The sequence below is a fragment of the Crinia signifera genome, chromosome 6 (assembly GCF_055691185.1).
Source record: "Crinia signifera chromosome 6, ASM5569118v1, whole genome shotgun sequence".
NCBI classification, from domain to species: Eukaryota; Metazoa; Chordata; class Amphibia; order Anura; family Myobatrachidae; genus Crinia; species Crinia signifera.
Genome location: NC_139222.1, coordinates 177,770,330 through 177,797,013, shown reverse-complemented (window position 1 = coordinate 177,797,013; position 26,684 = coordinate 177,770,330). Strand labels below are relative to the sequence as shown.

At 43.4% G+C, this 26,684-nt stretch overlaps 1 protein-coding gene across 1 annotated transcript in view; it reads right to left on the bottom strand.

Annotated features, from left to right (window-relative positions):
• The window catches only part of ATAD5 (ATPase family AAA domain containing 5), a 59,284-nt gene extending 35,173 nt beyond the window's left edge, over positions 1 to 24,111 (bottom strand). The window contains exons 1-11 of the mRNA XM_083148237.1: positions 23,831 to 24,111; positions 14,252 to 15,873; positions 8,351 to 8,438; positions 8,106 to 8,231; positions 4,814 to 4,940; positions 4,564 to 4,624; positions 3,379 to 3,554; positions 3,070 to 3,227; positions 2,583 to 2,736; positions 368 to 664; positions 82 to 178 (exon numbers count right to left, since the gene is read on the bottom strand). Coding sequence (XP_083004363.1) covers positions 82 to 178; positions 368 to 664; positions 2,583 to 2,736; positions 3,070 to 3,227; positions 3,379 to 3,554; positions 4,564 to 4,624; positions 4,814 to 4,940; positions 8,106 to 8,231; positions 8,351 to 8,438; positions 14,252 to 15,873; positions 23,831 to 23,881 — 2,957 coding nt within the window. The 5' untranslated portion in view covers positions 23,882 to 24,111. The remainder of the gene's footprint in view (positions 1 to 81; positions 179 to 367; positions 665 to 2,582; positions 2,737 to 3,069; positions 3,228 to 3,378; positions 3,555 to 4,563; positions 4,625 to 4,813; positions 4,941 to 8,105; positions 8,232 to 8,350; positions 8,439 to 14,251; positions 15,874 to 23,830) is intronic.
• Positions 24,112 to 26,684: the final 2,573 nt, after the last annotated feature.

The following is a 26,684-nucleotide window of genomic DNA, read 5'->3' as shown; positions in this document are numbered from 1 at the left end:
GCATGGCTAGTAACAATGAACATATACAAGAATATTAAATGATTGACTCACACAAAAGATGGGAATTGATAAGGTACAAACCTGTGTAAACGTTTGACAGCAGCAGAATTTCCTATCAAGTCTTCAGAATGCTGGGGCTGGTATTTTTCAGTCCACAAAACATCTTCCCATATTGTATCTAATGGGGGGAAAAAATAAAAATATATATAGAATTATTTTTTTTAAGCTGGAAGCTGCCTCAACACAGAATTCAGTGACACAGCCCTCGCCAAACTAGATGGGAATAGATGGGTTCAGACCTAAATAGGAGTACACAAACACATTTTGGCTACCTGACATTCACTTTAACAATTTAGTAAACAATTACTCTCTCCAATTGCCATCTTCTCTTCAACAATCATTTCAGGCTCAGCAGAAACATTAGCCTTCCTCCTAGATGCTCTAGAAAGGTGCCCTCTGGTTGTACATTTTGATGGAACACTCTCTCCATCTTCACACTGTGGCTGAAAGTCTCCTGTATCTTTGGCAGGTTTTCTTCTTTTATTCTCTGTGGCAGGTAACTCCCTCTTTTTGCGCTTTGTCTGGCTGCTAGCATTTTCAACAGAAGTGTCATTGGCTTCTTTGCTGCCATCTGTGTCTCCAAGGCATTTTTCAAGTATTTGTACTATAAAAACAAATAAACTATTTTAAATTCATTTAAAAAACAAAACAAGCATGTTGGGTAGTCCACCCACCCCCTCCATTACTATTATATATATACACCACTACTATTTGATACGATAGGATTAATAAGAATCTAAGCCCTGGTTGATAATGGGTAGATTGGAAAGCTGATCTGTAGATAACTTCTTAAAATTACTTTGACTGTTGCATAAATGCACATATATGTATGTAACTTGTTTGTATATGTATAATTAATATGTAATGTCTTTTATAAAATGTTTAATAAAGATGATTAAAAAAATACAGAATTTGTATACATATATAGAAGTGCTCTCTCTGAATGTGTTGGGGAGAGCATCCATTAGGACTTTAGCACATTCAAAATCAGTAAAACACAATGCTCCCAAAGGATTGCCCCAACAGGACAGAACTTGCACCCCAGCACCCCCCCCCCCCCTAAAAAAAAAGGGTTTGGCAATTGTGTAATACATTCAGGGAGACACAATGTGTTGATTGTTAAAAGGATATGTATAATGGAATAGAATATTTTTTCCAAAACCCACCTAGATACATTGGAACTTTAGGTATGAAGATTCAAACAGGAGAGCATTTGAAAAAAATTTTTTGTGTGTTATACATAAGGGGCCAAATGTAATGTTTGTTTACCGAAAATCTCACACACAAAATAAGGCGTGATTGCAGCAAGTGTCGCAGTTTTTACAGTGACCCAAAAAATATGCACATCAAAAATCACACCCAGATGTTTTCAAACGGGAAAAAAGAAACCTGCAAATGTAATAAGGGTCCAATTTTTGGAATGACACATTTAACAGGACTAAAAAATAAAAAACAGCACACAATAAGACCAGATGGCTGGCGAGTTTGACAGAAACACACACAGATCAGTAAGATCCGTGAATGCTATACTGTAAATAGCACAGTGGGTAATGACAGGCACTAACACTAATTGGAAGAGACCCAAATATAAATAAGTGGCTCGGGCATCCCCGAGCCTACCACAGTAGTAATAAAATGTAAGGTAACAGAATATACTGAATAAAAGAGCTCAAAACTACCACAGACAACCACAATTAGTGAGAAAAAAGGGTGCAAAAAGGAAACCCCCTATATAGGCATCTAATCCCAACAACCAAGACCATGAGGTGAGGAAGGGGAAAATACGACCTGACACCAGGACTGTGTAGGGCAGGGAGGCAGGATTGCACTCAGGGCCAGAATCTCTTTCTGAGTCACCCACCCCTTGCAGGCATGCAGGATAGGTTATAAGTGTCTGCAGTGGCTGACCAAATCTTCTCCACATGCTGTGTGGAATGACAGCCGCGAGGATGAAGGAGAGGGAGAGAAGCGGGAGTGAAGCTGCAGACAGTGACCTGCGCTGGGACTGGGGGCGGAGCTACAGGTTGCTCGCTATTTGCCCATATAGAACACCAAAACGTCAGCCCTGGTGGCCTACAGAGGAGATTGAGTGATTGGGAACTCTGCTGCCGGTGGTTGCCGTTAAAGGTATGCTGGAGCCCGAAAGCGGGACTCCGCTTACCTGATGGACACCTTCCAGTGCTGTCGCAGCTCCCCCTCCCCGATGCCTAAGATGACGCTGGGGCATTTGACCATGAAGGTCAGAGACCCAGCACAGCGCGGTGGTCACTGAACAAACAGCGCCTGCAGCAGAAACTGAAAGTTAAGGGGGAAAAAACTGCAGAAGTTTAACTCCTTGGTGCCCGGTCAGAGGACATGCAATATCCCATGGTTCCAGTGGTCCACCATAGGCTGAAGGAAAAACCATGTGAATTTCAGTCACAGAGGGAATACAATTTTGATGGATCTTCAGATACATTATGCCACACACTACATTACCAAATGAACCCAAATGTAGATGGAAAAATAATATGATCACAAACCTGGCTTATTTGTGCTCTGAAGTGCAAGATACTCGCTCTGTTTTTTGAGGAACTGCTTAAAATATTTTTTAACTGGAAATGGTGGATTATGCGACCGAATCTCTTCTAAAAGAAAGACTCGGATAACTTCAGAGAACTTTGATCCCTTTGACACCTAAAAGCAGAAAATACATGAAAGATGTATTAGTTAAAAGGATAACTGCACTGTCTATACATTTTCTTTACATCTATGTCAGTTAATCATGTCCTGTCCTTTTGCTCAATAGTAGTTAGTTCCATGACTTAATATTGAATTTTTTAACTACATGTCCCAAGATTTATGCAGTTGACCCAAAAGAGAGAAACTGCTGGTTACATTGGACCTTAGCGACTCTCCCAAAGTTAGATTTTCCATAGAAAAAAACTAGTTTAAAATGAATGCCACCTGAATGTTCTCAGGAAGTAAGAGAATCATTTCAGGACAGCAGAACACACCAAGAATACTAACCATGCCAATGTGTTGCTTGACTGCAATTGTGGAGTTTAAGCAGGTGAATTCACCAATAGAAACTGCAAGCTTCGTAACATCTGTAACATCCGTGCACAACTCTGAGAGTTCATTCAACAGAGGGCAGAGGGGGAAGCCCAAATCCCACATAAAACCACCTGTAAAATTAAACCAATACTCTTAAGCCTGTGCTGTGTGCACAATAATAAAAACTATCCATGTGCAAACATTACAGCCTACCGCTTATTATAATCTAAACAATGCACTTAAGTTACAGTTCACTTTAGAAGTGATGAAAAGAATACTTGCCATTTTTCTGTTGAACATGAATGGCAGTCTCGAAGGTAGAACTGGAAAAATACGCTTCCCTCAGAGCAGTAGTTTTCGCAATGTGCCGTTTTAAAGAATCAGGTAAACCGCTCTGTAGAAATTCTCGTTTAGATTTAAACTGCTCATCATCTTGAGAATTTTCTGACACTTCCGAGCTGAAACAATTTGTTTAGACTCAAAAGTGAGTAGCACAGCAGAAATCATTGTCAGGAACACTGTTGAGAGGAAATTCATTATACAAACCCTTACACAGAAACAAACAAGGAGTATGGAATTGGTACCCCAAGTAAAAGAGAGAATGTGCAGGTACATGAGAGTTAGTAAGCAGATTTGCCGTTTTCTTTAGATTCAGATGGATCTAACAGACCGATCTGAAGAAGACAGGCCCAATCTGCGCTCACTGAGATCAGATTTGCAAGTCTCAGATCCAGCTGAAAAAAAATAAAATTATCTTCGGCGCTGCACCAAAGATCCGATCTGAAGCGGTCAGGAGTCCATCATAGATCTGAGCAGATGTATCTGAAGTGAATAGTGAAAATTTAGCCCATAATTAGATCAGATATGTCTGCGTAGTGGTTATGGGGGGCGCGGTGTTTGTAGAAGCCGCGTCTGTCTCCGCTCCGTTGCTGCAGCGTGTCTCGGCGTTGCTTGATGGAATTCTTCGCCGGACTGGGTAGCGGGGTGAAAGCGGCAGGATCTTTTCTCCTCCACGGGCAGCAGGTATCAACGCGTTTCATGCGCCAAGCGCACTTTCTTGAAAAAGTGCGCTTGGCGCATGAAACGCGTTGATCCCTGAGCGGAGACAGACGCGGCTTCTACAAACACCGCCGCCCGCTCCACACACGCTGTATGCTGCACGCAGAGTCTGGATAGAGGTAGGGATAGCGACAAAGCACCCCACGGACTCCAACACAAACACCCCTACAAAGGAGCGTAAACATTGCTTTCATTAACCCTTCCTTTTACAGGTGCTTTTTTGTCTTTTATCTTCTACATCCTTTTTTTCTTTTCTACTGCTTCTAAACAAAACTTTTCTTTTTCAATCTCGATAGCGCTCATTTTTTCTCACAAATTGCATTATATTTATTGAGCAGCTTCTTACACTGTTTAGCGCAAGTGAAATCCCTCCCTTACAATAACAACCAACAAAATGAGTCTACTCACCCATCATCAATTGTGATAATTCTACATTTGTCCACTTTATTCTTAAGTTCTTTTCTTTGGCCTTTAAAAAAAAAAAAAAAAGAATTACGAATTACTTGGTTTAATAAAATCCATGTAATTTCTGGAAAAAAAATATTAGTCAAATTACCCAATGTGCAGGCTACATAATAAATTTACTTTTATTGCCTCTGATGGGGCATGGAGATGAAATCACACAAGACATCCTTCTGTAATAGAAAAATCAGATTACCTGAAGGAATATTTGTCGCTCTCATTTTCTTTCCCAAGACATCATTTAAATTCCTTGGATATGGCTTCTTCACCTCTTCATGTTGGCTGCTACAAGAATTACTGGTTTCATCTAGAATAATAGGATCCTTCAACGAAAACACAAGTGAATAATGTAGCTAGTGATGCAGGATGATGGAACGCAGGCTGATCATTTAGAAACTTTGCCCATATGTGCTGTTGGCTGCCTATTTGCATTACTTTGTGTTAACAAGTTTCTATGTTAAACAGACTCTTCTATGCCAATTCTCCCCATCTGAATGATCCTCTGCTCCTAGCTTGGTCGCCTGACCTTTTAAAGAGTGAACTTCAATTAACAGTGGAGCTTCTGTAGTCCCACGGTTGTAGAATAGATTGGTCTACCACTACACCTTCTCAATGGACATTGTATTTGGGTGATCTTCTAGGACTCTGGCCTTCAATGGGTATTTCTGCCAGCAGACAAGATTCAGGCCCCACGACAGTGGTTCCCAACCCTGGTCCTTCAAGTACCCCCAACAGTGCATGTTTTGCAGGTCTCCACACAGAATCACAAGTGCTATAATTAGCTCCACCTGTTGATCTTTTCAAATGTGCCTGAATAATGAGTGCACCTGCCGGGTGACCTGGAAAACGTGCACTGCTGGGGGTACTTGAGGACCAGGGTTGGGAACCACTGCCCTACAAGGTTCGCTCATCCTTGGACCTTCGCTGTGTGTCCATTCATGTCCTTATACATCTTTAAAGGAACGTTAAAAAGGAATGATGTTCGCTATGGTGGAGTATCCTTCAAGTTCACTCTAGGATTTTTTTATGGCAGCGTGTTGTAGCCCCCTCCCCCATCACCGAACATGCACCTGGTAGAGCTGAAACTGCACTCTCAGGAGGTGAGCTGCGTGTCAGTATGCAGCTGCAACACCTGACAGCCGCTCTCATCAGAGGAGGCGAGCTTACACCCTGCTCTGGATTTATCAGTGTGTAAGCTCTTCCAGCAGCTTCCCGCACCCCACTGACAGGACATTCAACACTGACCTCCTCTGATGAGAGCCGCATCCTGTCGCTCTCAGCCTATCAGCGTGGAGGGGGGGTGGCACAAGGGCGCATAGAAAAAAAGGGACAAGTCTTTTTAATAAATAATCTGTTTGAATATAAAGATTTACTCTGAATAAAAAAAAAACTTATAATAAAATATATATTTATTAAAAAGGGCAATCATGACAGGATATAAAAAAAATGTGATCAATTATAATATTTAAGAAAGAAAAAAAAACACATAAAAAATTAATTACTGGTCTGCAAGAGTGATGGTGTTTTTAAGAGATACACTCGGTATCTCGTGCTCAGTGTCTTTTTAAAAAAAAAAAAAAAAAAGTCACTGGTTTGCAAGTTTACCAGACACCTGGACATTGACCCTGGTTCGCTCTATATTCATAGCCACCCGCTGGATGTGCTGTCCGTGATTGCGCCCACCGCTGCTACACGCTGTGTCCTGCTACTCACTATTGGCTTCCAACTATACAGATAGCCGTCCGTACATCTGCAGTCGAAGGCATCTGCATTGGCAACCTCAGCCATAACACCCGACAGCCACTGTGCTTTTCACCGCCGACGGCACCTGCATTCCCCGCATCTGCGGCCGTCCATCCCCGCAGCTCGGACATCTATCACAGACCACCGCATTTATTAAACAATCGAGGGGTATTGAGGTTGACAGCCACTAGCAAGAGAGCTAACAGTCAATAGTCGACATACACGGCGACTGCAGCCCCCAAGCCAGGAACCATCATGTCTAACAGTCTGGCTTCATTCCTGCCGTGATTACAATACTGTGTAGCTGTGATTCTCGTTACCATCAGTAAGCACCATCACAACGGCACATCAACTAGTGGCCATTCATCATTACTAGGCACTTTTATGAACAGTGAGTAAACCCATCATCTTCCATCTAAGACGTTAATTTTATTTTTAACTTATACTAATAAGTGCCGGACAAGCATAAATATCGATGCAGTGGACACTGTTCTAATTATCCTATAAGAGAACCGGGGACGCTCGGTAATTTTAGGTGTATTTTTCGGTACTTGTTTCCTAGCACAGCGCCCACGATTTTAATCTAATGACATTGTTTTGATCGCATCGCATGCGATTAAAATGATTTTTTAATTGTACAGGCACAGTGATGGGTGATTACCATGCTATAGGCACCCCCATTATGAACGCCACCCCGAAGCGTGGCGAGCGCAGCGGTATGCGTACTCCGACCTTTTCATACACCCACTATCCACATCGGCGTGGAGTTGATTTTATATAGTGTGGCGAGCGCATCGAGCCACCGAAGCGTGGCGGGAGCAGCGAGCCCCGCGAGGTGACGCGGATTACTTCACATGTATTCCGCGTCCCCTCACGGGGCTCGCTACGCTTCGGGCTCGGTGGCTCACCACACTATATAAAATCAACTCCACGCCGACGTGGATAGTGGGGGTATGAAAAGGTCGGAGGACGCGTACCGCTGCGCTCGCCACGCTTCGGGTTGGCGTTGATAGTGGGGGTGGCGTTAACAATGGGGTGCATTTAACAAATCATCAGGGTGCCGGTACAATTACAAATCGCATGCCATTGTAATGCCATGCAATATTAAAATTGTACAGTTCGCCTCTTAGAACCCGAAAATCAGGTCCCATCGCATACCTTAATTAGTGGTATGCGATGAAATAAGATGGGCGCCGTGCTAGGAAACAAGTACCTATTTTTCTTTGAAAATTATAATTGATCACATTTTTATTATATCCTGTCTTGATTGCCCTTTTTAATAAATATATATTTTATTATTAAAGTTAAAAAATTTAAGTTTTTTTATTCAGATTAAATCTTTATACCTACCTTTCTATCCCTTTTTTTCCATAAATTCTTGTATTTCAATTAGCAGCAGCAGCTTTTTGCCTGTTGGATTAATTGATGGGCTTGCATTTTTTACGGAACAGGAATTACAGCGCTAAGGGAATCTTTTTCTGTTTTTACAAGGGCGCATGGTATATGTGAAAGGGGCAGGGCGCATGAATAAGTAAAAAAACAGGCAGGGTGCGGTGCCCTGCAAAAGAGCACAGCGTGAACACTAACATTTTTTTTTTAACAAAACATTTTTTAATTGAATTTAACAAATATTATGTTTTTAGCGGATTATTTGCACAAAAAAAAATACAAAATAAAAACCAATGTACTGAGAATACAATTGTTCATGTTCAAATCAGCTGTATTTAATAAACTATACACTTCACCTGGGACACATGTTTCTGCTGGCGAGCGGACCTCCTGTGAGGAGTTTTGACAATATTTTGTTGGATTGCCTTTGCTTTTTGAACAATCTTTTTAGCTCTGCTGATCTTCTTTGAACTGGTACAAACCTGTGTAGAAAAAGTAGTTTTGAAGAAAAAAATCTAAATGCGCTGGTTCTTTCCAAGGTTATTGTATATAGAAAATAAGGATTTGCTAAGACAACGTATAGAAGGTAAAGGTTTCTAACCTTTTTGCAGCCTGGTGTAAACACTTCATCATACACAGAGTCATTCCGTCTCAGAGCACTTTTCCTACAAAGTCGTGTAAATCTCATTCTAAGAGGACAAAAAAAATAAAAATAAGACAATTAGATTAAAAGACTAATCTAAAAAAAAAAAAAAAAAAAACACACTGGCACCACCCGCCGGATACAGGGGATGTACCAGGAGATTGGAAAATTAAGAGAGTACTTTGGACTGTCCCATATGCACTTTTTTTTTGATAACCAGCAGCCGAAAGCATGATTTTCAATTTATCAAATGAACGACATATTGTGTGATGTATCGGTCAGTTTGTACAGGTGACCGATGTATCGTTACATTGGTTGTCTCGACGTCCATGACACACAAACATTGTTGTAATGTGTACCTGGCTTTAATGGAAAGCAATACACTTAAAACACCTAGCTATATTATGCCCATGCTCCCTCAAATATAAAACAATTACACTAGCACTACATAAGAGTTGAAACAATACAAGCACATGCACATTAATTACATAGTATACACACACGCACACACGTCATTCTACTTTGGCGATAGCACTGTAAAAGCAACAAATCCAGGTTTCCATCCCCATCCTCAGCCATGTTTTTTTGTAATCATTGTAAACTCTGAGCATCATAGAAAAAAAAAGTTAGTTACATGGAAATCGCCATCTAATGTCCTCTAGCGAAGCCTCCTCAAGGATGATACATCTGATAGTAGCCTATTGCAGTATTGTTGTGAATGGGTCCCGAGTGTGAACGTACCTTATTATGCCATACAAGCATAATGAGACTACTTTGAAGAAGTCTTGAATGCAGTTATTTAATTTTGGCCGTAATTTAAGAACATGGGGTCTGATGGTTTATTCCAGTGCACACAACCAGAACAACGTCAAAGATTTGCTTCTCCACATTCAGCCTACCTTAAGGTGCCCACAGACGCATCGATCCCAGCGTGCGTTCTGTGCTTAACTAGCACACATAGCATCGCATCGTATGCCTTGTGCATGCGATGCGATAAAAAGCTAGTATGCAGCACATACTTTTTGTACTGTGCGATGAGGTGCCGCGGGAGCGCGCAACCCATCGCACCGCTGGGATCGGTGCGTGTGTGGGCACCATTAGGTGCCCATACAATTTACAATTATTGTAAACAATATCGCATTGCATAGGTTTTGCAATGCAATGAGAGATCTAGTACAAAAAGTATGCAAAGCACATACTGTTTGTACTAGATCTGATCTGATCTGATTGCAAAACCTATGCAATGCAATGAGATGCGATATTGTATACAATAATTGTAATGTGTATGGGCACCTTTAGAGTATATTCAGAGGCAGTTGGCTATATAGAATTTTTTATTTTACCCTTTGGGACAGAATTTATCAGCGATGAGTATTTGTCTTGTGGTGACCTGGCATCATTGGATATTCGGTACTTATGTAGTAGCAATTGCTTAGTGGGCGATTCTGCGTAAGAAAATCGCATCGCATGCGTTTTTGCATGCGATGTGATCACATGAGATGAGATTTTCCTATGTAATTTATTCACTGCTCTGTGGCCTTGGGCGGTGCAATGAGATTGCATCGCCTGCGATCGCATCACACATTCAGCAAAATCGCATGCCATTTTATAGGGTGCGATGCCATTTAATGTAGTATACACTTGTATGACATCCAATGGGACTTAGGCACCCCCACTATCCACGCCACCACGAAGGAACGCGTCCTCTTGACCTTTTTCATCATCGGCGTTACTAGAATTTTTGCGCCCCCCCCCCTCCCCACCTTCCCAAGTGAAGTTAAACCCCCCTTACCCCTCCGCATGCCGCTGCATTCAGGGTCCCGCCGCGCATATCTTCTCCCGGCTCCGTCTCCTCCTGCAGTTCTATAATGACCATCAGAAAATGGCTGCCCCCTAACAGCAGACAGTTTTTAAAGATGCTAGAGGAGGCCCTCGCTTCCTCTAGCATCCCAAAAAACTGTCCTGCTGTTAGAGGGCAGCCATTTTCTGATAGTTATTTTTCATTAGAAGTGAACTGCAGGAGGAGACGGAGCCAGGACAAGATCTGCGCTGCGGCCGGGACCCTGAATGCGGCAGCGGCGGCATGCGGAGGGGTAAGGGGGGTATGTAAATTTACTTGGGTGGGTGGGCTAGTAACTATAGCCCGCAGAGCGGCGCCCACAGTCCCTCAGTGCCTCCCCGCCACCGCGGGGGCTGCGGGGCTATAGTTACGCCACTGCTTTTCATACCCCCACTATTCACGTTGGCGTGGAGTTGATCTTATATAGTTTGGCGAGCAATCGAGCCCCGCAAATTACGTTACATGTATTCCGCTCGCCACACTATATAAAATCAACTCCATGCAGACGTAGATAGTGGGGGTATGAAAAGGTCGAGAGGACGTGTTCTGAGGCGCTCGCCACGCTTCGGGGTGGCGTGGATAGTGGGGGGGGGGGGGGGGGTGCCTATATCCCATTGGATGTCATACAAGTGTATAGTGCATTAAATGGCATCGCACCCTATAGAGAGCAGTGAATAAATTACATAGGAAAATTGCATTGCATGCGATCGGATAGCATGCAAAAAAAAAAAAATCACATGCGCTTTTATTACGGTGCCATAAGTATGCAAATTGGGCGCCCGGCTACTACATAAGTACCGAATATTCTATTGTGGTTCAAATAAAAGATGTATTGTAAGGTCATCTTGAGACCTCCACCTGAATAGTTTCTGACTTAAGTTGCTTCCATCATTAAGCCCGATGTTCATATTTTTTTATTAGGCCTGGGTTCAGAATGTAAACTGCATAGGCACTTATTGTTGACATCGGTTATATCCTGCGCCGCGGCCCCCCCCCCCCCACACTTTTTTTTTAAAGAAAGCCCTGTTAAGTACAAAGCAGTATTACTTCTCTGGCATTTAAAACATGCTTACCTTCTTAGGATGTGAACAGGCCTTGCTGCTGCAATTCAGATTTCTTTAAGGCTATTCCTATAACCTTGTTTAACCTATTGGAACTCATCGCCGTTAATATGAGAGTTATGGCTGTGCACTGGTCAAGTGCAGTCTTTTCTAGTGGGTAAGGCAATTGCCGTAAGGAAGCAAATGCCCCCCCCCCCCCCCCCCTTAGGCGTATAGGTTCCCAGTTTTAGAATTCTAACATTTATTGAGCAAGTCCCCATTAGGTCAATCTCCTTTGCAAATACACAGTTCTTCCAGAATATGGTGTGATTTTGACTATATAATCAAATTCATAAGGAAAGTTAGCTAAAAGCACACAGTATTAAGGGGCTTGCGATACAGATGCACGTCTCAATGAGGTCACAAGTACAAAGATAGACTGTGCAGGCAGATTTTTTACTATGGAGTGGATCGTTAACAAGGGCCAGGCTGCAAAATACAGTGACTAAAAGGGCAGTTTTACGTGAAAGGAGACTAGATGTATGTGGATACATCTGTAAACCTACTCCTAGGTCACAAAACTACAGGTGCAGTGAAACACCCCCTGCTATAATCGGTGTTGGGGAAAGGGAGTTTGTCCTAGCCTAGGAACAAAGGAAAAAGTTCTACCTGTTCCAGATGACACTCAAGAAATCTGTCTCATGCACAGTTCAGGGTGCCCTCTGTGTAGCAATTAAGGCAAATGGATGAGGCAACTTGAAAATCCTGCATCCACTAGCATTCCCACCGAGTCTGTGCAATGTCTAGAGACATGGGTTGGCTGGTGTGAACTATTCTTTAGTTGTCACAAATTCTTAGGGCAATGAAGCTGCTTAGAAAAATGGTGGAGTCTTTCGAGGTAGTTCTGTTCGTCAGGTTTAATGCCAAACCACCTAAAACCAGCTCCCAGATTATACATCCAACGCTGCTCCTCCCCTCTTTGGTGCCACCAAACGTACTATGTTGCAACCCCAGGACAAGTAGCAGCAGTAGCCAGAAAACAGATGTAGAAACCCCCACACTGTCCCGCAGCACTGGGGTAGATGTATGAAGCAGAGATAAAGGAGAAGTGATTAAGGGCTAGATTTATTAAGCTTGGTGAAGTGATAAAGTGTCTGTTTTTTATCACCAGCCAATCAGCTCCTACCTGTCATTTTTAAAACCAAGCCTGTAACTTCACAGGTAGGAGCGGATTGGCCGGTGATAAAAACCAGACACTATCACTCCACGAGCTTAATAAATCTGCCCCTAAGTGCCTGGTACTTTATCACTGGCCAATCAGCTCCTGACAAGTTACAGGCTGGGTTTAAAAGGGACAGTTAGAAGCTGATTGGTCAGTGATAAAGTAACAGACACGTTATCACTTCCCTTATCACTGCTTCATACATCTATCCTTGAGAGTGGAAGCACAGCAGACACTTACTGGTGGGGGTAGTTTAAGGAAAATCAGTCTGGTATGAAGGGGTGAGACCTTAAGTGGGGTGAGCAGTGCAGCGACCAGAAGTCAGTGCAGGGACTGTAGATGATGCAGGGTCTTGCGCTTGCCCCCTCCTGCACAGGCCATGCTCATACAGGACCCTGGTGGTGGCCTCCGACTGGCTGGGGATGTGTGGGCGTGTCACTACTGGTGTATATGGTGCGTGCTGGTGTATTAGAGCCCACCCAGTGCAGATATATGCCGCTCCTCCCCTTTATGGTGCACCTGCTCAGCATGACAGAGCCATGACTACCAGCAGCAGGAGTTCCAAATAACCTAGCAGCTCTGAGAGTAGCAACCACGCTCTTATCTCTGGCCCTGGGATCCTGCATTCTAACTGGCTTTTGACTAACCTTTCCAAAATAGAGCGGGTCAAATAAATACAATTTAAAAAAAAATCATTTGCTGCTCTTCTCTCCTACGGGGTGATTCTTCCTTACGTTCCTCTCAGCACTATCCTATGCATGCTTCCAGTGCTCCTTATCAACTCTAGTCCCCTTAAGTGACTCAGACAATGTGCCCACCCTTTTCATATACAAAGAACTGTCAATTTCTATGTTACAAGTTCACAAGTGTCGCAATGACTCATTCACTTGTCTGCAAAGATAGTTGGTGACCCCATCTCCCCCTCTAGACTACATCATACCTGTTTTATCCTGGGTTCTTGAAGGGATGTAATAGAAGGTTTTATGCTAAACCTTTTCTGATCTTTGCATCTATACATTACCTCAGTCAAGATTGTTGTTCTTGTTAAAGAAAATGTTTTTTTTTCCCCTACTCTGTGCCTACTGAACTAGAACCCTAACCCCTACAAAAATGACAAAAAAGATAGGAGTTTAGGTGGGTATTGGTAGCAATAATCAAAGTATTAAATGCTTGTAAAGGTGTCAAATGGTTTATTGTTTTAACAAACTTAAAACATGAAGGAAAAAGGATAGGCTGCTAATGTATTTCAGCAACATTTTGCATATTTTGGAGTACATTTAAAGGACCACATTCTTAAGCATTTATATACAGGTAAGTAAAAACAATAGTGAATCCAACTTTGCAAATTTAAAAACCATTTCCTGTCCATAAAACTCAATATTAATGTTCAACATAATGACAAAAGGAATTTTTTATTGGCCAGATCTTTCTACACACAAAAAAAAGAATACATTATTATTTATTGGGAGTACCAGAGACACTGCAGTGTCCTGACATTTAAACATTAAAATAAAATCTTTTTTGTAGTTTTCACCTAGTCTAGATGTGTAAACTAAAAACATGATTTTCAGCCACTGAAGTAACTTGATGCAAATTTAGAATAGCATGCCACAAATTCACACAACCCAGTCTGCAGCTAACTGAATTGAACCCCAAAAGAATCTAAAAAGTCTTGTAATTTCCCTCAACACCAAACCAGTTAGAAGGAATAAAAAAAAAGGGAATAAAACAAAGATATATATATGGATTGTGGTTACCTAATTGGAGACTCTGTGTCAGAGGGCACAGTTAACACTTCAGCCATGTATCGGTCACTTTTTCTGCAAGGTGTTTTGGTTTTCGGAGTGGACATTAACATGGGACCATCAGACTGACCCTGATCGGGTGATTTGGAGAAAGTATCAGATTTGTGCTTCCTCAAGCTTCTCCTTAAAACTATACAACCGCTTTCAACTGGGATCTCAGTCTCGTCGCACGAATGAGCTTTCTCCTGATTGGATGTTTTATTAGTTTTGTGTGTATCTACATTTACTTTAGCTTTCTTTATCCTGCTCTTTAATTTCTTTGGACTTTTCAATCTTGGCATGATTGCTGTGCACCCTCCATTGTTTTCATCATTTTCTAGTGGTTCTCTTTCACATTCCAGTTTATTGTGGCAATCATCTATGTCCTTGGTAATTATGCTTGCATCTTTTTTTCTCCCAATGGTCTTCTTCCCATTGTTTTTAGAAGTCTCTCCGACTTGTCGGAAAGCTTTCATAAACTGCTGCCTTTCTGCTGTGCTACAGTTTTGTTTCATGGGTTGATTTGTCTCTACATCAATAACTGCCAATTCTAGGTCTTCCTCTTGTACAACCACATTGGACTTTCTCTTTTGTATCAAGGAGCCAACAGAGTCACTTTCAGAAGCTGGTGGATCTATTATCTTCTTAGCATCTCCATCTTTTTTCTTCTGGAAGATGGAAGCAATCTTTGCGGTGTTAGGTAAACAGGAAGTTAGTAGAGGAGGACTTAAGTGCACTTGAGCTTGTACAGTTACCATCTTAGGGGAGGGCTGCCGAGAAGACTCCAGATCATTGTCGTCATTACCACTGCATAAACCTGAACAGTCCACTGACACAACTTGGGAAGATACCTCTGAAGTATTTTGATCTTTAGCCACCTGGCTTTTCAAAAAATCTTCAAAAGATACAGTTATACTGCCGAAGTTGCTGGATTTTTCATCAACTTGAACCTCAAGGCTCGAATCTATTACTGTGCTCTTGCTATCTGATGAACAATGTGTGACTGAAGGTTGCAGCTCCAGTAGATCAGTGGTTGGAATAATTTGTTGCACACAGGGCTCAGTCTCACTGTCTTTTTTACGCTTTCTTTGTGATCTTTTTGTTGCCACCACAATGGGATTATCCAATTCAAGTACATCAACATCCAAATCTCCTGCCTGGTTACAAATCTCTGCCAGTAAAGCAGCAGTATCACTACCCATAAACCCAGTATTTCCACAAACCGTTGCTGCAGGTGGAGTTTTACTGCCATCATCTACACTCTCAACATATTCACTGTTTGGATTTAAATCAGTCAGTCTCTTTATTAATCGAGTCCTCTTAGCTTGCTTTGTAAGCCTGCGGGTGGTCTTTGAGGATCCTGTCAAGGGAGTTGTGGGAGTATGGTTGTTTCTAATACCATGCTCAGGGGTGGTTCTCTTATCCCTAGGGGAGAACTCCTTGTCAGCTGATGGAGAGCTTTTTATAAAATAATCTGCAATGTTGCTGGATCTGGGAGACGATAGTACCTTTTCAACATTTTTGGACAAGGGTGAAAAGTAATTAGTGATCGTTTTGCTTGAAGGATCTTCAGCCTTTCGTTGTTTCTTACATGGCTGAAAAAAAAGTAATAAGTGGTGTAAAAATCACATTCTACTACACAACAGCTGTAGAACAAATACATGTTTGATTTTTTATTATTATAATTTCCAGTTTTTTTATATAGTGCAGCATATTCCATTGCGCTTTATAATTGGAAATAGTGATAAAACAAACGGGGTAGTAACAAACCGAAAGATTTAGGAGGGTCCTGCTTCCCTATCCTATGCTCTCTCACCCACCCAGTCTGTCACCCCAACAGCTGCTGTCTACTCTTTTTCTCTACCTTGCCCCATCTCTCCCTGCTCTTCCTCCTGCCCCATTTGTCTCACATCTATCTCTCAAAGCCTAGTCATTCTCCTGCATAAGTTCCTCTTTTCTCCGGCAGTTTCTCCCTTGCTCTCTTTAAGCCCACTCCTTTCTCTCCCTGACACACTCTTAAGGTGCATACACATGTAGAGATCTGTGCTAAGCAATTTTGCCGGTGTCCAGTTCTCCCATGGAGAGCACATACACACGCAAAGATTTGTGATAAGCAATTTTGCTTAAGCAAAAAAGGCCGGGTAGTGGTTCAGAATGAGAGATTGCGATCAGTATCTCTCATTCTGTACACACAGAGAGATTTGCAGTCATTTGCTAAGCAATCTGACTAGATTTTGACTGCATGCACTGGAGCATACACATGGAGATCTGTGCTTACTTTCTAAGGAATCTAGTCAGATTGCTTAGATAATAGCACAAATTTGCTCCATGTTTGCAAATTTAGAGTGAGATATACTGAGCCTTAAAAAGTGATAGTGATAAACCACCAGCCAATCAGCTCCTACCTGTCATTTTTCAAACCCACATATGGATAGTGGTAGATGCTCAATTAGTTCAGTAATACCACTCAGGTGCATGCAAGGGAGGGGTTAATACTAAGTAAAACAAGACAGTTTACCCCAGCTCACTGAATGGTATTAGTAACCAATCTTGAACACTACATAATAGAATTCAGAGATATTTGTTACATATACCTGCGCGTATGATATTTTTCAAACACAGCCTGTGACATGGCAGTTATGAGCTGATTGGCTGGCTGTTTATCACTTTTCAAGCTTAGTACATCTGGCCCTTACTCTCTTTCCCTGACAAGGTCACTTTTTTGCTCCCATCTTTCTCTATCTCCCTGACATTCTCTCTTACTTTTGCTCACATCCTTCCCTCTCTTCCTCATCCCACTTTATCGGAAACCCTCTCACCTCTTTTATTGCCTCGATTTACATGAAGCTCTATCCCTGACCACCGCTCTCCAACTTCTCCCCCATCTATTTTTTCTCTTTCCCCGAAACCCTCTGTCTCACTTTATTCTGTAACCATAAGGGGCATTGTAGTGACAGTAGGGGGGTGGGGTAGCTTAAAAGCATAATATGTGATAAGACCCAGAAACAGTGGAGTGGGACCCCAACTTTATAAAGTGAGGGGTCCCCGGAACCCACATTTTTCCACTGACCGCAATCACTGCCTGCAACTCCACAGGTGGAATTCAATGTTCCACCTGTCGAGTGTCGAAAAGTGTGCGTGTCTGCGAATACGGCCGTGGATTGTCGAGAAACGGATGTGGATTTGCCAATCCAACGCAGTTTCTGACAAAAAAGATCTGACTTGTTTTAAAGTCGGATCTGTTTTGTTGGAATCCGCCTTCAATGTCAGAAACAGTGCCCGACATCGAATACAGCCCTACGCAGTAATCCGTACATCGCAAGAGTTAAATTCCCCCAATTTTTCTGAAATCTTACAGACATGTACCTTCATATATATATGCATACAATTGCACTTGTGACTATGGGCCTTATTCTAGTTCACTGACAAAATCCTTCTTAGATGGACAAAACCATGTGCACTGTGGGGGGGGGGGGGGGAGATGTAACATGTGCAGAGAGAATTAGATTTGGGTGAGTAATTTTGTTTCAGTGCAGGGTAAATACTGGCTGCTTTATTTTTACACTGCAATATAGATCTCACTTTGAAGTAAAACCCCACCCAAATCTAATTCTCTCTGCACAAGTACCATCTGCCCCACCTGCAGTGCACATGGTTTTGTCCATCTAAAGGTGCCCATACACGTACCAATTACCCGGTACTTTTTGTGCTAAAATAGCATCGCATCCCATGCACAACATATGCACAACGATGCTATTTTAGCACAAAAAGTACCGGGTAATTGGTACGTGTATGGGCACCTTAAGAAGGATTTTGTCCGAAAGAGTGAACTAGAATAAGGCCCTATGAGCCAGAAGGACTAAGCTTGAAAGTGATAACCTGGAGAGGGATAAAGTACCAACCAATTGGCTCCCAAAATGTTACAGGTGGTGAAAAATGACAGAATGGATGTGCTTTATCACTCTCTAGTGTTCCCACTAGGCTTATTTCAAAGGGCGCTGAGCCCTGACCCTTTGAAAGCCGCAGATTTCCACCCTGCACAGTAAATTGCCGCTGCAGAAGTCTCCTCCTGCTGAGAGTGTAAGCTGCTAGTACGGCAGCGTGTGAACACTCCCCCCTCAGCTTTGCAGTCTCCATAGCTGCGCTGACATGCTGCTCACCTCCTATGGTTTGAGCGGTTGTCAGCTATTCCAAAAAGCATGCCTCCACCCCTGCCAAGCTGACGACCTCTTATGTGAGCAGCTGTCAGCTCTTCCAGGAAGCATCCCCCCGTAGCACCGAAACGCCGTTCACCACTACTGAGTGTGTCAGCTCTCAGGTGCCTGCCCACCCGCCTCCTCTTCCATCCCAAACACATTTGTGGGACTCAGCCGACTAGGTATTTTCTATATTTTTAAATGCGCCGCCGCCCACCATTTAGAGCATGAGTGCCTGAAGCCAGGGTCAGTGTTTGGCTTACAGGCTCAGGAGCTGGCACCATATTTCAAATGGCAGCTGGGCAGTCATGCTGAAAGATGGTTAATTTCGGCTTCTCTCAATAAGGAGGCCGCAGCAAAAGAGGCCAGCCCGGGGTGGTGAGTGTTACTGCTGGGGGGGCGCGATACCCGTGCCACTGCTGCTGGGGGGGGGGGGCACGATACCCGTGCCACTGCTGCTGGGGGGGGGGGGCACGCTACCGGTGGCATTTTTTCCTCTAGGACGCTACTCTGTGTGTGTTTGGGGGGGGGGGGGGGGGTTTGGGGTGCCCTCCGGATTGAAAAATGTGCCCTGCTTGTTGGTCAGCACGATGCCCTAAAAAAACACTAACTCTCTATTTTATCACTTTTCAAGGCTTAAAGTATTTAAATGATCAGATGCACGCTTACATGAATATTTTGGAACATCTTCTGATCTTACTTATGCTCTTGCCCAAATTCTTTTTTACAGGACGGACAAAATATTAATGGAAAATGTAGGCACATATCTCAGGTGCATACAGACTAAACAATTTGGCAAACGATCCAATCTTGTTAACGATTTCTTCAGAACCCCTGGACAAATGATTTGGTGTCAAATAGTGAATGATTGTACAAAAAAAATATACATAAACAATTGATCTTTAATTATGGTAGAGGGGAGTGGCAGACAGTCAATCAGGTTTTACCAAATTGTTCGTCATGCATACACATGAAACTATTTGAACACATTACAAAAGATTGATCTATGATCTTTCTGCATGCATGAATGAATGAATGATCTGAAGCTGCCCATACACGCCCCGATACGGGCGTGCGTTGTGGGCTTATATAGCACGGATCACATCACATTGCATGTGTATGCAATGTGATGAGAACTAAGTACAAAAAGTATGTGCAAGCACATACTTTTTGTACTGTGCGATGAGGTGCCGTGGGAGCGCGCACCTCAAAGCACAGAACGCACAGCCCGGCATCGCAGCATATGGGCTGCTATAGACCTCTTAACAAGCAGCAGCGGGTACAGCGTCGATATAGTTCCTACACAATGATTTGAACAATTGGTCAGGAACACCCACATGTATGCCAAATCATTCCGTGTATGCACCTTAAAGATTGCAGATCTTTATAGCGTGGGCACCTTAGTAGAGTCCCCCATGCCTGGTTTATTGTTTCACACTGCCATCTAGTAGTAAGTTTTAGGTAATGCACTAAGTTTTGTTTAACTTTTGGTAGTGATTAGGGGCCCATTTATCAATAATTGCATACCCCATGTGACCTTGGCACAATATAAGCACCCAAAATTCCATTGTAGAATGCAATTATAATGCCAGTATTTATCATTCAACACCCGCAACATGTGAAGAGCAGTAACATGCAGACTGCTGACCACACCTGCATGGAAGTCATAGCTTGGGAGGTAGTGCTCCCTCTAAGCTTCTTTTGCAGGGTGCAGCACAATGCCCATTTTTAAAACCTCAAAATGTGTGTGGCACTGTGCCACTGTATCTCAAAATGTGTGTGGCACTGTGCACCGTTAATCTACCCCCACAGCGCTGACATGCTGCTGAGAACTTTTGGTATGTGCCACCATGTGTAATAGGTATTATGGTGTATGCCATCATGTGTAATGGGCATTATGGCGTGTGGTATAATGTGTGAGAGGCATTACTATGTTTGCCATAATGTATAATTGTCATTACGAATATAAAATGTGCATAGCACAGTATGACCATGTTTAATGGGCGTAATCCTAGTACAGTGTGCAATTTTTTTATATACTTTTTTTGTTAAAATTCTAATATAAAATGTGCCCTCCCCATTGAAAAAAAAGTGCCCTGCCTGGTGGTCAGCACCCTGCCCTACAAAAAAAAATCCTAGAGTGAACACTATATGTGTGATATATAAATATTTAGCGGGCAATAAACAAAATACATTAAAAAAGGGTATGGTATAATCTATAGTACATGATAGACAGGTACAACATAATTTTAAAAGCTGTATCTACAACACAGGCAAGCATAAGCCGTAGATCATACCATCTGTACAAAATGGACAGGTAACGCTTATGACATAACAGTGTACAATAAAAACAGGTCTAACTTAATGAGAAAACATCCAATATTGATAATCATGTATAAGACCATGGTATAATATACATCGGGGAGTATTCAATTCCGGATTAATGCTGGCAGTCAGACACTGGCCCATTTTCAGTCCGCCCTTTTTAACGACAGGTGGGATTCAGTCCCACCTGCCGATTGGCAAAAAAGGAGGCGTGTCTGCTTAACTGGCAGTGGATTGTCGAGATCCAGCTGTGATCTCGACAATCCACAGCCGGTTTCATCAAAACTGCTTTTAAAGTCAGATACGTTCTGACGAGATGCTGCTTCAATGCTGTCGGAAATAGCGGTGGGGATTGAATAGCCCTCAATGGGTGAGATGGACAGGCATAAGGTTAAAGTAAAATGCACAGCATGCAATAGGGATAGTTATAAGCACATCTTTTTATGAAGTTTTGCTCCACAGCTCAAAGGGGTGCAAATAATGGGTGTATGTGCCAGATCTGCAAATCTGAATAGCTCGGTTGGGCACCCATAAAACAATTGAACTGCCCCTAATGTGCATCATGGACAGGTTGACAGATATAGTACATCAGGGCAGAGCGTACAGTGCACAATGCACACATGTGCTAGATCATACATGAAACCCAATAGTCCATAAAATGGACAGGTAAAGGTCATGGTAACAAATATTTAGTACAATAAGAACAGATACCTTAATGAAGAAACACACATTTGGTTCACAGGAATATAGTTATGGTATAATGTACAGTGTGCATTTTATATCATGACTAGAGAGGTAAATCCTAGGATGATTTTCAATCTTGGGCTTCGGTATAGAACAATTCTGAATCCTGGGATTGGAATATGGATTTTTTTTTAAGGAGCTGGGAGAAGCAGCAAGGGAGTGAGAAGTAGCATGGAAGTGTGGGAAGCAGCAAGAAAGGTTGGGTGGGAAACAGAATGGATTTACTTTAACAGGACTTACTATTAGGCAGGCAGCCATAAAGACATATACAGCAGCATTTCTAATGTAGTGCAGGCTGCTTCCCTGATTGGGTGCCAGTAAGCCAGTCACAATTGGCTGGCAGTCAGCCCTACAGGTTAAATAACGTTGTCCCCATCTGTCCATGGCTGCAGATCTAAATGCTATAGACACCAGTGCTACCCAGGCTTCATAGCATCTGGGCCAAGTGCCCAGCATGAATGTGAAACCCAATACAGGGATTCAAATTCCAGCATATTTTGGGACAAAATCCCAGGATTGGCTTCCCTTAGGGCTATTTCACATGCTCCGGCTCCTGCTGGGCGGCGAAACCCCGCACGGCCAAATGCCGTGCCGCACACAGTAGTTAATAATGGACATAATTGTGTCCATTCACACAGGACAGCCCCGGCCGCAGCCGAATCCCACCATTGTAAACTACTGTGTACGGCACAGCTTCCTGGCCGTGTGGGGTTTCGCCGCACGGCAGGAGCCGGAGCGTGTGAAATAGCCCTAAGCATGACCTTATTACTGTCCATTATACCATAGCCCTAGCCATATCACACACTGGGGCAGATGTATTAAGCCCGGTGTGGAGATAAAGGAGGTGATAACGCACCTGCCAATCAGCTATGTTCAAAAAATGACAGTTAGGTGTTGATTGGCTGGTGCATTATCACCTTCCACCAAGCCTAATACATCTGCCCCTACTGTACATACAATGCTATGACTTTATACCTGGACATCACACCATGGGTGAGATGCAGCAAAGTAATAAATGCAGCCAAACATCAGTAAATGCAATTTTCTGAGGTTTGGCCACAGCCCCCCATATGCATAAAGCCCAGAATTTGGTACATTTGTACTTCCGGTACTTGTGTATTATCACGGCGCCCACTAAACTATTTCCTTAGTGGGCTATTCTGCGTAGGAAAATCGCATTGCATGGGCCATTGTAAGTGCCGATGCGATCCGATTTTCCTATGTAATGTATTCAGTGCTTTTATTTATATTGTATACGGTGTACAATGCCATTAGGTATATAATAATAACATACAATAAGGTTTTAGGCACCCCCCCACTATCCACGCCACCCCGAAGCGTGGGACACGGAATACATGTAAAGCAATCCGTGGGGCTCGCCGCGCTTCGGGCTCAGTGGCTCGCCACACTATATAACATCAACTCCAAGCCAACGTGTATAGTAGTGGGTATGAAAAGGTCGGAGGACGCGTTCCGCCGCTCGCCACGCTTCGGGGTGGCGTGGATAGTGGGGGGTGCCTAAAACCTCATTGTATGTCATTATTGTATACCTAATGGCATTGTACAGATGCAATGCGATTCCCCGGGTCTAAGAGAACAGTGAATAAATTACATAGGAAAATCGCATTGCATGGCCATTACAATGGCCCATGCGATGCGATTTTCCTACGGTGCCGTACGTAAGAAACTTGGGCGCCGTGATAATACACAAGTACCGTACTTTCCCTTCCAGTATACCTGGGGGTGCACACATCACTTGACGCATGAGGCTCTTGACACAAGAGCCGTCCTTTGCAGAATTCATCATGAATACAGTGTTTGTAAATGCCGGTATGCGTGCGGATTCTGGCAGCAAGCATCAAAAGGTTTGAGACGCTTGCTGCATCTCACCCAATACATATTAACATGCATATTGGTTGTTTTACCATTAAGTTCTATCCATTTTTATTGGCATGAGGCTATGGTATAACAAACACATGCAGTGTGCAATACTGACTGTGTAAGGTTACCATAAAAAGCACAGTGCGGCGCTGACAGTTATAATGTACAATACAGACAGGGATAAATCTATTGTACCGGGTGCAATATGAATAGGTATAATGTAATGGTATATAGTGTATGCATTGTACACCGGTATTAGATAATCACAGATTTATCTGGACACACATTCATATGTTATGGCACACAGACCCATTCACACAATTAAACAAAAAAGGAGTCGTGTTTATATTACAGTGCCCGAGAGAACTTATGGTAGTAAACACATGCTCCTGCTAGGGCAGCTCACCTGGACAGTGTAATCTTCTAGCGGGGACGACATGGTGAGTACCCCGACCATATCGGTAGCTACACGGGGCGGCTATCGCCCCCCTCGCTCATCTCCGGCCCGCCGCTTCTTCCCGGTACGAAAACTCCCGCGCGAGAGAGCGCAGACAACGTCATCTTCTAATTCCCAGCTTTCCCATTGGTTCGCGTCGAACACTACTGGTTTCCCATAGGCGGCCACAAAGCGCGGCTGGTTTCCGATTGGTCTTCGTTCAACCACCTTCCTGAAGCCGTAAGCTGTAGCTCGGGACGACAGTTGTTGTAGACATTGCGGAAAGAATTGGCGCCAAAATCAGTCTTTCAGGAGAGAGCGCGGGACCTGTATCATCAGGCGCTGTACTAGCCTAATATCAGCCCGGCCGGCTCACCCATACATGCTATCCTGTATTGTCATTAGGATCACCGATGCATGCTATGTACTGTATTAGCAACCGCTCACTGATGCTGTGTACACACGGGGTAATATGATTGCAGGGGATATATTGCTAGCAATATATCCCCAGCAATCATATTGCTCATTGTCTCAGCGATAAAAAGGAGACACTGCTACGGGGCGGAGGGGGAGCGCAGCTGCTGCTGTCACTTTGATGGGAGGAGGGAGGGAGCAGTGGCACGGGGCTGGGGAGATCAACCGCCGGGGAAATCTGCTGGTCGCAGGAGCATGCTCCTGCGACTATTAGGCAGTGCACACGGGAGCTCGCAGCTGGCGATTTATGCGCTCCAAATCACTGGCAATATGGTCGCTCAGCGACCGTATTCCCAGCGATTTCACATGAAATTGCACCCGTGTGTACTCACCTTGAGGTATACTATGACGTGAAATCACGTCAAATTAGTCACTGGGCGGTATTCAATGAGCCTGATTCGCCAGGTTTTTATGGCGAATTTGTGCTGTTTGGCGAATTTCTGTCAAAAACGGTGAATCACCCTATTCAATGACCACATGGCGAATACATTTCAAGGTTTTTTTCGCCATGATTCACCGAGTAGCAATCGCTATCTTTTTATGGCGAAGTGGAATGTGAACTTTTAAAATAAAGTGTTTTGTTTTTTACATTTGGTGTCAAAAAATCAGGAATTTTATTCTGAGGAGGGGCATGCTATTTTTATTCATGTGCTGTAAGCACATGAATATATATTTAATTTTAAAAATAATATTTTTTTTTATTTTTTTTTTACACAGCATCCAGCAGGTGGCGCCAGAGCGGAGCCGCTCATTACATATTCATATATTCACTGCACGATCATTACAGATCGTGTGTAGTGAATATACGCTCGCCTGCTGGCACCCCCGGGGGGGCAGCCTGTGCTGTCTGGCACCCAGGGAGCCCACCTAACCCCCCACAAAGGTCTGGGCTAGGCAGAGAGACTACCATCTCTCTGCCTGGCACCGTCCTGAGGCTCCCTGCGGCAATCGCCGCAGGAGCTCATATTCGCCAGTCAGGGGCTCGCTGCCCCTGACTCGTTGAATACCGGAGCCCGCCGGCTCCGTAACGTGGCGAATGTGCAGCGAATCCAAAAAAGGATTCGCTGCACCTCGCAGGTATTCACATTGAATACCGCCCACTGACTGGTGTGCTATAATGAATTGTCACTCCAGTAACCGAGATATAGTATTATCGCTGAAGCTCTCCGATGCCATAGTATCTTTGTAGCCACCACTTTATGCTATGGAACTTACGTAGTGTATGGTGACTCACGAGGGTTAATTTCATGGTCCACGCCACCCTTCTGTGTCCATGCCACCATCTATTATCTTTAGTAAAGTGGCGAGCCACCGAACCTGAGAGTAGCGAGCGGACCATCGTGATTTACGTAGTGGCTAACGTAACTGGCGTGAGCTGTGGCCGCAAAGAAGTATTGTGTATATTTTACTAGACTGTCATTGGTAACTAATGTATGACATACTATTATGCCACCATCATTACAGTTTTGTGTCATTGGGTCAACCAAATTAAGGTAGCCACAGTAGGGATGGCCATCATTGCCATTGTTGGAAATAGTGCCATCGATAGTGTTAAATTATGCAATGGATGGCCATCAATGTTTTTACCTATTGATGGTAACCCCTTTTTATTTTTTTTTACTGATTGGCCTGTGGGCCAATCTAAAGACGGGCTAGTGTTTTCACAGGGAGGAGGCGGAGCGACATCAGCCACAAACCATTGATAACTTTGAATCATCGATGGTTGATGGCCATCCCTACGACACAGTCAAAAGGCTGACATGCATTAGGTTGACATTGGGAAGGTCATCGTGGGTTTTTCATGTTTTTTTTCCCCCTGAATGCTGACATGCACACTATCGGTGCACCACGTCCCCTCACATGGCTCGCTATGCTTCAGGCATGGTGCCTCACTACACTCGGCACACTATGCTATTCTCCCTACACACCCTAGTGGATGGTACACAACCAGTGAAAACCCATGTTGACAGTTTAACTGTCAACCTAATGCATGTGTTGACATTTTGATGCCGTCTACCTTAGGTATATTGAACTTTTGACTGTGACGACCCAATGTATGTCGACCTAATGACCGTGTCCCTGCATTACTTTCCCACTAAAAGCGGAAGGTTGCAGTGATAATATTGCACTGTATAGGAGCAGTGAATATTTGAACCTTTCCATACCAAACTAAGCAATGCTAATTTCCATCTGCTTTGGTTTTACAACATGTTTGATTTGACCAGACCACCAACCATGCAATATCATTAAAATAGTTCAGAAGTGTGGGAAAGTGAACCTATTTCTCTGGGGCATCACGGACGGTGTAATGGTTAGCATTACTGCCTCACAGCACTGAGGTCATGGGTTC